Source organism: Tinamus guttatus, unplaced genomic scaffold, assembly GCF_059628265.1.
Source record: "Tinamus guttatus ecotype Peru unplaced genomic scaffold, ASM5962826v1 Tinamus_guttatus_pri_ptg000035l, whole genome shotgun sequence".
Classification (NCBI taxonomy): domain Eukaryota; kingdom Metazoa; phylum Chordata; class Aves; order Tinamiformes; family Tinamidae; genus Tinamus; species Tinamus guttatus.
Genome location: NW_028288569.1, coordinates 8,656,949 through 8,666,815, shown reverse-complemented (window position 1 = coordinate 8,666,815; position 9,867 = coordinate 8,656,949). Strand labels below are relative to the sequence as shown.

General features: G+C 40.5%; 1 protein-coding gene across 2 annotated transcripts; it reads right to left on the bottom strand.

The window, feature by feature from the left end:
- Positions 1-1,099: 1,099 nt before the first annotated feature.
- On the bottom strand, positions 1,100-9,342 carry SLC35A5 (solute carrier family 35 member A5). 2 transcript variants are annotated; one of them, XM_010212397.2, is made up of 6 exons: positions 9,209-9,342; positions 8,350-8,448; positions 6,120-6,253; positions 4,630-4,697; positions 3,133-3,928; positions 1,100-1,947 (listed from the first exon to the last, which is right to left on the bottom strand). In XM_010212397.2, the coding sequence occupies exons 1-6, from the start codon at positions 9,336-9,338 to the stop codon at positions 1,879-1,881; spliced, it is 1,296 nt and encodes a 431-aa protein (XP_010210699.2). In that variant the 5' UTR covers positions 9,339-9,342; the 3' UTR covers positions 1,100-1,878. The 2 variants fall into 2 exon arrangements, with proteins under 2 accessions (XP_010210699.2, XP_088390138.1); XM_088534012.1 differs by lacking the exon at positions 9,209-9,342 and adding an exon at positions 6,463-6,523 and having other exon boundaries at positions 8,350-8,410.
- Positions 9,343-9,867: the final 525 nt, after the last annotated feature.

The window sequence follows — 9,867 nt, the reverse complement described above, 5'->3', positions numbered from 1 at the left end:
CATGTAAAAAACACCATTTGCTAATTTGCTACAAAGGTATTCTGTAGTTCAATTTGCCAGTCACTGGGAGCCAGGCACACAACAGTGGCACACTGAAAATTTGAGGAGAGATACTGGCTGAAGTCAGTGAAATCTGTTCTGCTTTCAGTCAAGTCATCAAAGAAAATCAGAATGAAAAGGACTCCACAGGAGCCAGCACAGACTTACACTGATGAAAACAGAATTAAGACCATTCAAACCAAACTTGCACTCTGAGCATCTGCCTGTTTGAAGAATCAATGTTCCCTAAACCATATTATCTGATTTATTATACTTTCTCAAATGAAAATTTGGTAAGATGGATTCAGAAGAAATCTTGCTCAAGTCAGCTACAGCTATCTGAATTTGAAATGCCAAAATGCCTTAAAACAGTCAATTTACAAGTCAATTTAAAAAGTTATTAGTAACATCTTAATTATTAGAAAAGCAAAGACTTGCTGGAATGTTTACACAATTGAAGATGCTGCAAAACCATCCATCGATCCTCATAGATGGGGAAGAGCTTTATCACCTCTACTTTAATAATCAATTAATTGCTACAGGAAGTTGCAGTGACGTGGGATGCTTTACCAAAGCTGGGGAAGACATGGGGTTAGAACCCAAAAGTCCTGGTGCTGATCAAGTAATATGCTTCAGTCAAACCTAATGTCCTTTTCACTGCTACCACACACCATTTGCTTCTTCCATTATTGTTAGAATGTAGACTGCCCAAGCAATTCTACAGCTTCTAACTACATTCACTGCTGCAATATCTTCTAATAGCCATAATAGTAAAATATATTTTCAAGCAGCATTCAGAGTGCAGGTTGGTTAAATCACATTTTCATTTGATTACATCAAGTTGGATTTGGATCTTAATCTGATTTTTTTAAGCAAAATTCTGTATTTATAGACAGTGTAAAGTATACTTCCGAAGGATTTCTGAGTAACCAAAAAACAAACAAAGAAACAAACAAACAACAATAATAATAATAAAAAAACTTTGTAGCAGTGAAGTACAAAGAAAATCGCTGGTATACTTTTAGGGACAAACTGCAACTGCATCTCCAGAAAGAGCAAAAATGAAACTGTTTCACTTGAGAAACTATAAGAACCAGTTATGGACTTGAAGCCTGCAGATTTAAACACTCAGAAAGCTTGTCTTCCAGTTCTCAATGTGAGGCACACCGGCAAACAAACAAATCCCTACTGTGATTAGGCATCATATTTCATAAGCCTCTCAAGTTCCGTAGATCATTCAGTAAGAAATTAATTCTGGGATCACCCCTTGATAAAACCCAAGACAAGCATAAGATGCCACCTGACCCAAAGTCCTGGACAGACATGCTTACATAACACTTCTCCCCCGAGAGCACTGTATAAATGCTAGGGGGCGTTTCATGGAACGCACAGGTTTTCAGGAGTAGGCTCCCCATTTTGGTCATGAATGCATTTGGTCCACACAGAGCCACGACGCACACAGTGCTTGGCTGTCAGCCATCCAAAGGTGAGAGAATGTCACCTTCAGGAGTGCCCTCCCAATGCCACATAAGTCACCCAGACTGCGAAGTCCAGGATCCAAGCCTCCTTTCCTTTTCTTTTTCGCATCAGTTTTAAAATCCTGTTTATTTCAGTGTGTTTTTAAGTCACTTAAAAGACTGATGGAAAGAGGAAATATAGCTCTTCACACGTATGGTTCAAAGTAAGAGTTTGAATGTTTTCCTCTTCCATCTCTGATATCCATCCCACAAATATTCTCCATTGCTCTGCAAGTGGGAAAAAAAGGACCCTTCTCTATGTTAAATAAACATTAATGTTCTCTCACTATGAGTAACAGCGCTCCTCTGAGCGAGCTCCGTGCTAGAGTGAGTCCTCCTCTGTATCAATGTCACTGCTTGGTTTGTTCAGTCTCTCAAATTCTTCTCCATCCTACAAGAATCAGAAACAAAAGAAAACAGCATGAGTAAACATTATCCTGTTATAAATACAAAAAAAAAAAAAAAAAAAAAGAGAGAGAAGAAGAGAAGACAAAAGAAGCAGCTGTTTTTAAGAAGTCTCTTCTATAAATATCATAGTTTTATAATTTAAACTTTTTATAAGTATGTTAAAATCTTTCTCCGGGGGGGGAGATGCTTTCTGTGAGCAGGTATTTGTAACGCTTTTTAGCAACACTCTGGAAAAGCTTGCAGTCCACTCCTTCACCGGAAAACCCACTTAACATTGTGCTACTTGTTTTCTTATCATGGCTGCTGAACTGCAAGTGTTAAGATATCCAATGCCTCGTATACCAAAAATAGATGACATGTTATTTGCTGCTTGTTAAAAAACACCCTGAAAAGGGACCATAAGATAGTGCCAGGAAACACTATTTTCCCAACTAAATATTTTCTAGGATTAAATGAAGACAGCACACTCTGCTGGTTGCAAAATACGTTTACAGAGCACATCTGTACTTGCAGATACACAAACACAATAACCACTCCTCTCTCAGATTGACTTCTTAGCTCAGTTGAAAGAGAAGTCAAATAGCAAACCCACCATACAACTAGACATGTTCCAGTTGTCTTGATAGCTGCTTAAAGGCCAAAAACAATACAAAGACCTAAAGGAAATGTCTCATCGAAACAATCACATTAAAAATGTATATAAGAATTGCCTTTTTGTCTTCACATATCTTTTTATGTTAAGACAGAGAGCACTTTAACATCAAATTTACTAACTTCTTTATCATGTGTGCTTAGCTATACAGACCAGATCTACTTCAGTATAATTAGTTCCCAGATATCAGTTGCAGTTCCTGGATGCCCAGTGCCAGTAGACTATTTCCAGACTATTTTTAGGAGAAAATTTGTACCACGCTAAAGTTGCTCATAAGATTGTCTACAGACACAACAAGAAATCAGGGCTTAATTAGATCTCATGAATGGAAGAAGTCAAATACACAAAGCAAAAAGCTATTAATTTAAAAGATGTAAACCAATATTGAGGAATTTTGGTATTTCAGTTGAGAGATCAGTCCTGTCACGTGCACAGAAGATTTTCCAAGCATTCCGAAGTGTAAAGAAAGGTGAAATAAAAGAGAAAGCAGAGAAGACAAGTACTGAAAAGCCTTACCCCGCTTGACCTCTCCCATGTGTCTCCTTTGAAGAGTTTGCCCCTCTCCCGCAGAGTGGCATATTCCAGGCCTCGCCATTTGCTGGCGTTATAGATGAAGATGGAGAGAAGCACTATAGGAGCTTCCAAGAAGAACTCTAGGGAAGGCCTGAAATCAAAGATGATGAAAGAGACCGCAGTGATGATCACAGTGGTGACCTGGGCAGTCATGACGTGGAACATGTTGTCACGGAACTTCAAGATGAAGGCTACGGACAGCCCCAAGAAAGCAGTGACAAATATAAGAGCCACTGAGAAGACGTTGTGCCCATAAAAGAAACCACAGTTGCCTATCAGCCTCCGGTCCTTGGCCTGCAGCCCCAGCATGAGCCCGTTGAACATCACCCCAAACGCATACAGCTTACTGTTCTGCACAAAGATGCTTTCAGAAGCCTGGGCTCCATCTTTCAGGATCTTCTCATTGTAGATGTTAGCCAGAGCAGAAATGAAGCACTGCACTAAGATAAGCAGGTGGCCCAGGCTCAGGCGGAGAGGTTTCAGTGCTCCTGCCACAGTAGTGGTGACATTCCATTGAAAGCTGGGAAGGAAGCTGGGTGCCTCACAGTTGCCATTTTCCAGGCACTTTTCCTCATGTCCAGCATAGAGAAGGCAGTGGTTAGAAGGCCTAAAAAATGCGTTGTGGTGAAATCCGTGTGCAGCTAAGCTGTGCTGGTGGCCTCCAGTCCCTAAAGTCAGGGCAACGATGGACAGGAATAAGATCACCAGAGATGCCCATTGTACCCAGGAGAGCTGTCGCCTAGAGTAGACAAAAAAAGCCACCACATTGGCAAGAAATTATATGACAGAAAAACAGGCCCTATAAAACATACAGAAACAACACACCACAGATAACAAGATGGACACAAGCACAAGAGTCTTTCAGTATCAACAATAAAATGCCACGAGGCAGCGTGCTTTGCCCTAGGTTAAGGGGACTCCAGCTTAGCAAATATAGGAGTGCAGGAGGGAGAATTCTGTACAGATAATTTAAGGAAAGACATTCAAGATCACGTCAGTTCTAGACACTGACTGCCTAACAAATAAACGCAACTCTTCTACAACGGAAGAAAGTTCTGATGGATAAAAGGAGGACAAAGACAGTCACACAATCTGCATTCAATTCAGAATTGCAACAGATTGGCAAGTAATATTGTTAATCATGAAACATCAGATTTAATACACAAATGAAGGTACCTGAACCTGAATCTTAATTCTGACCATCTAGTAATTACATAACTATAATTTTGGTTTCTTTCCATTATAGATAACTGAATTGGGAGAGATGTAAGATACTATTTTCAGCACTTCCATATGCACAAGAAAGTCATCTCTCCAAGCTGGTACAATCACAAGGAAACAGAATTAGCCTCATTGATAGACATTGACAAATCCAGCATAATTTCCTCAATCAAGCTAGAATAATGAAATATGACATTTGCTTTAATAAGTACTACTTACTTTAGCACTATTCTGAAGAGAAGAGCCGTTGTTATAATGACAAAATTTGAGAAGAGTACAGCCATTGCCTATAAACAAAAGCAAGGGAACAAAGTTACTCCAGACACTGAGTGATCATTAAAAGTCCACCGGCTCAGGAGGTTCTCCATTTTGCCAGGAATCACAGGGCAAAGGATCACCATGGAACTGAACTTTCTTCCCTACCCAAGTAATAAAAACGAACAAACGAAGAAAACTTCAAAGCTCCTGTCTAATTTGGGAATATGCCTATAATAATGATACTGCTATAACCCCTTGTCACGATCCCAAGCTGCCAACACCTTGAAACAGGGATTGTCTTTTCAGAATTTTGTACCAGCTCACAGGCACTTAGATATGTGATTTATTATTTATGTTTGTTTTATCATGATAATGACATAATTTCAGCAAATCCTTACAGAGCATATCCAGATGTACAAACTGCACTTTTTATAAGAAACCACTTTAACCAAGCCAAACCAAATGGCTTTAAGAAAGCAATTATGTTGATGTGGTACTTCAAATATCAGGCTTTGCTAATGTTACAGACATTATAGTTGAATTTTCTTCCCAAAGCAACAAAAGCACTATGCGTTTTTTTAAGATGTCAAGATTGTTGATTTTAATCAGATTTTCCCAGCCAAGTTCTTTTCCAGACTGTGTCCTGCCCCTGCCAGAAATGTACACCTAGAAGGACAATATTTTAAAGCTAAAGTCTGCAAAAATGTGAACAGAAACATTTATACTAATCTGTAATGCTAAGCAGGGGTAGCCACAGTATTTTATAGTGAGCAATAACCATCTGTGTCCATTTAGCTTCAAACAGATTTTGAACAAAAAAGAATACCAATATTGAAAACAGAAAGCATAAACACTGCATTATTTCTTAAGAATATATGTAAAATCATCCACAAAATGCTGAACATAGCTCAGGAAAGGGTTAATTAAGCTCCATGTTTAAAGGTAACTAATAAAAAAATGTAAAAATTAGCAGTCAAACATTTCTCTTTCTCTTGTCCTCTCTCCCTATTAGGTTCACTTACATCTTTGGAATTAGTGAAGAAAGGAAACAAGTCATCAAGTCACCACATGAAGTTGCATGGAGACACTTGTGATAGTTGCACAGAAAAAGTGTAACAAAATGGGTAAATGCATTGGAAGAGAAACAGAGGGACAAAAAAAAAAAAACAAAAAAGAAAACAAAGCAAGGAAAATGCCATAAACTTCTCTAGTGCTTAAGGAATTCGGTCTATTTCTAAATCACTTAGGAATGAGAAATCCCAAGGTGACTCTCCTCTCTTGAGAGCTGTAAAACAGAGATCAACGGGCAACAGAATGGAAAGGGCTAGCTAGTCATATCAGTCATTTACCTACAAAACTTGCCCTGCCTACTTTACAACCACAGATTGTTGAAGGGCAGTGTTATGACTCAGACATTTGGAAGATATTTTATTCAGTACACATATACTTACAGGCTGGAGGTAGGAGAGGACATAGAAGACAATTAGGTTATCCAAAAAATAAAGAAAGGCAGGAATTGACCATTTCATGGAATTACAAAAATTCTTCCAGGAAAGACACTCAAAGCGATGATCCGAACAACCCTCTGAAAGGAAAAGAAATAAGTTAGATATCCCTCTTATCATCAAAAGCCCATTCCAAACCCCTCACAACAGAACACGTATCACCATTCTGATTCTAGAAACACTATTTGACTAAAAAAGCTGAGATACCACAGCCCTCTGGCAACATACAGGACAGATCCAAGGCAGAGCACGCAGCCAGAGCAGCAAGTCAGTCTCTATGGGCATTTACCTCCTTCCTTCAGCAGAGAAACCACCAAGGAACCTTCTACCCCCATCAGAGTATTTGTTCACTGGGAACAAAAATGAGATCATCAATCATTCCTTAAGGGCCAGAAAGCACCCTAAAACTACCATGCAATAGATCATTACTACGTAATTTTCTGATAATCATCAATCCCGTCTAGATCTGAAACAATGACCCGTATTACAGACCACTACCCAAAAGACAACCAGTAACGTTAGAGACACAAAAGTAAATCAGAAGTTAGTATTTGTATCACACAGCACACAATCTAGGTCAGAAGAGAAGATATGCCAAGAAAGCACAAAGAAAGGACAAGACACAAAGAGTGCCATTTGCTTAGGTATTTAGAACACATAACTTAAAAAGAAGATTGTGCTAAACTTTAGACTACGCTAGAGTCGATGACAAAAGAACTTTGTTAGCAGAGACTTAAGACTACACAATGTTATCTGATCCTCTTCCGGAATGCCAAGATATTGAGTTCAGCAAAACTCAGATGTCTAGAAATAAAAAAAAAGGAAGGAAAAAAAAAAAAAGGAGAGAAAGAAAAGATTTAAGAAAACATGGACTCAACAGGAGCCAACACTGTAAACTGTATTCACTCTTCTACTTTTATCTGTCCTAAACGTCAGAGATAAAAGTTTCATTAGCCTGTTGGAGTCATGACGGCTACATGCGGAAGTGGATGGAGTTACCACTTGAATTGAAGATGAAATGAAAGAGTCCGTAGTGCCTGACACTCCCTTCAAGTTTAAAGATATGTCCTCTACTGTTTTGAAATGCTGTGAAATTAACTTCGCATCCTTTTTTACACCAGGACAGAAGTGGTACAAGCATCAGGGCAAGGGGGACCTGCGGTACAAAACCAGTAGCCAATGAAACCCAACACTGCTTTTCCTGAATAGCGGGCAGTCCCGGTATTTGTCTTCGCAAAGTTACACTGAACTGTAGCAGCACTTTTGAAGAAAAGTGACCAGAATGCCAGAAGATAAAGGCCTCCAGTTAGAACATTAAATAAGCTTCTGTCCAGCCCTTCTGCAAAGATCTCTTTGAGTTGATTCATGTCATCCTAGCCTAAGACTGCATGAACTCTGAAAAAGTTAGGCTGCATCAGGAAGCTAGGGTTCCTGATTTAGCTTTCTTGCCCTGATTTCAGCCATCATACAAGCAATTCAGAAGCACCTGAATTTACAGCATAAATTATATATAAATTATATAATATATCATTATCATTATTACGATATATAATTATATATAAACTATGTATACAGCACTAGTTTTATATATATGCACACACACATATATATAAATTACATATATTTTAGTTATAATTTCACATGTAAGACACAAGCCCAGCAAACATTACCAGCAGTACCTACTGCAGGCTACCATAAGTGAAGCTGTCACAGAAGGAAAATTAAAGTATTTGAATCCCAGAATCCCAGAATGGTTGAGGTTGGAAGGGACCTCCAGAGATCATCTAGTCCAACCCCTCTGCTCCAGCAGGGACATTCAGATGCACAGAGTGGCATCCAGGCGGGTTTGGAAGATCTCCAGAGAAGGAGACTCCACAGCCTCTCTGGGCAGCCTGTTCCAGGGCTCTGTCACCCTCACAGGAAAGAAGTTCTTTCTCACATGGAGATGGAGCTGCCTGTTTCAACTTGTATCCATTACCCCTTGTCCTGTCACCAGCCACCATGGAGAAGAGTTTGGCCCCCATCCTCCCTGCGTTCACCCTTCAGGTATTTGTACATGTTGATCAGATCTCTCAATCTTCTGTTCTCCAGGCTCAGTTCACTTAGTCTTTCCTCATATGAGTACAAGAAATCTCAAAGTCAGAACATCAGAATTATTTTACACGTATGTACTTACCTTTTTTCTTAACCCACAGTGCCAATATCACACACAGCACCAGTTTCACCACTTCAGAACAGATGTTCACTGTTGTAGGAAGGTAATCATATTTGTTTTCTGTGGGATTCAATAAATTATAAAGAATACACGATTAGATTTTGCATCTTGACTGCACAATTAACGCAAGAAACCATTCAATCCCTCTAGTTATACTTTTATCTACTTTCCACAAAAGGTCATGTCAGCACTTAAATCTTATATACCCCTTCTTTAATGATATGCAACTTGCTGAACATTCCCTTTTTGGGGCTGAAATTCTTCCCTGCTTGTCTTCAGTTTACAGTAGAACTGTTTGGAAGACGCCAAGGGCACTGCAGTTCTAAAAGATTTATTGAAAGCCAGTGCTGCATACCAAAAAGGCTTTCTTTTAACCCTTATTTATTTTTTTATTAAGAACTACTTCAAACACACATTCCTAATACCTTCTGACTGGAGGAACAGGAACATCAAGAGTTACTGCATCCAAACTATTACACCACTTTCCTTTGAGTGTGTTGTGAAACTAAGAGTTAAGATATGCCCAGTTGATAGTGCTTACACAATAACTTGGTTTTTGTAAATGAGTTCTAGGGTAACCCAATGCTCGATGTTTTAAGGGTGGATCTCCATGTGGAAGAAGCAAGCACCTTGCAACTTCACGTTACACCCAAAGATGGCACAAGCATTTCCATCACAGAAAAATCACTCCTGATTTATGTAATGGAAAGATTATGGTAAAAGCTCTACAGGTAGAGAACTATATTGTGGGACATCTCTTTTATCATAAAGGTCAAGTCTTTCTCATCTGGGATACACTGTGTTCATTGCTCAACACCACCTTCATTAGCGGAATACTTCATTAGGAGGATTCGGCTTGAGCCCAGTGCAATAAACACTCCTCCTAGCAGGAAGGTATGGATGGTTGTCTTGGAGCAAAACACACGTCGACTCCGGCACTTGGTCTCCATTCTGCTGTCAGTGCCCTTTGAACAACAAAATGAAAACACGATAGAAACAGTACTTTCAGAAGCTGATAAGACAAGGTGAAACACATTTATTTGATTGCATTTTATCCCATATAAAAGATACATACTTTGCAGAACATGGAAAGTGGAATAAAAGCACCACCACGTGAGATTACTATTATCAGTTTATCTAGCCCCAGGTTTGGCGCAGGCAGCCTCCCGCTGTCCCCGCGCCGTTAGGCGGCGGGCGGGGCGTCCGTTAACGGCCGCCGCGAGGGCCGGGGCGCAGTTCCGCCCGCGGAGGGAAGGGCGAGAAGGGCGCTTCCCACGCGCCCCGCGGAGCGCTCCGGAGGGGGAGGCCGGAGACGGCCACCAGATGCCGCCGAGGGACTCCCCCACCTCCGCCCGTCCCGCGCCGCCGGCCGCCGCCCTGTCCATCACTGGGGCCTCCAGCCTACCGGCTGCCAAGACCCGCCGCCCCCCGCCGCTCTCCAGTGCCGCTGCCGCCCGGGCCCCCGCCGGCCTCACCTGG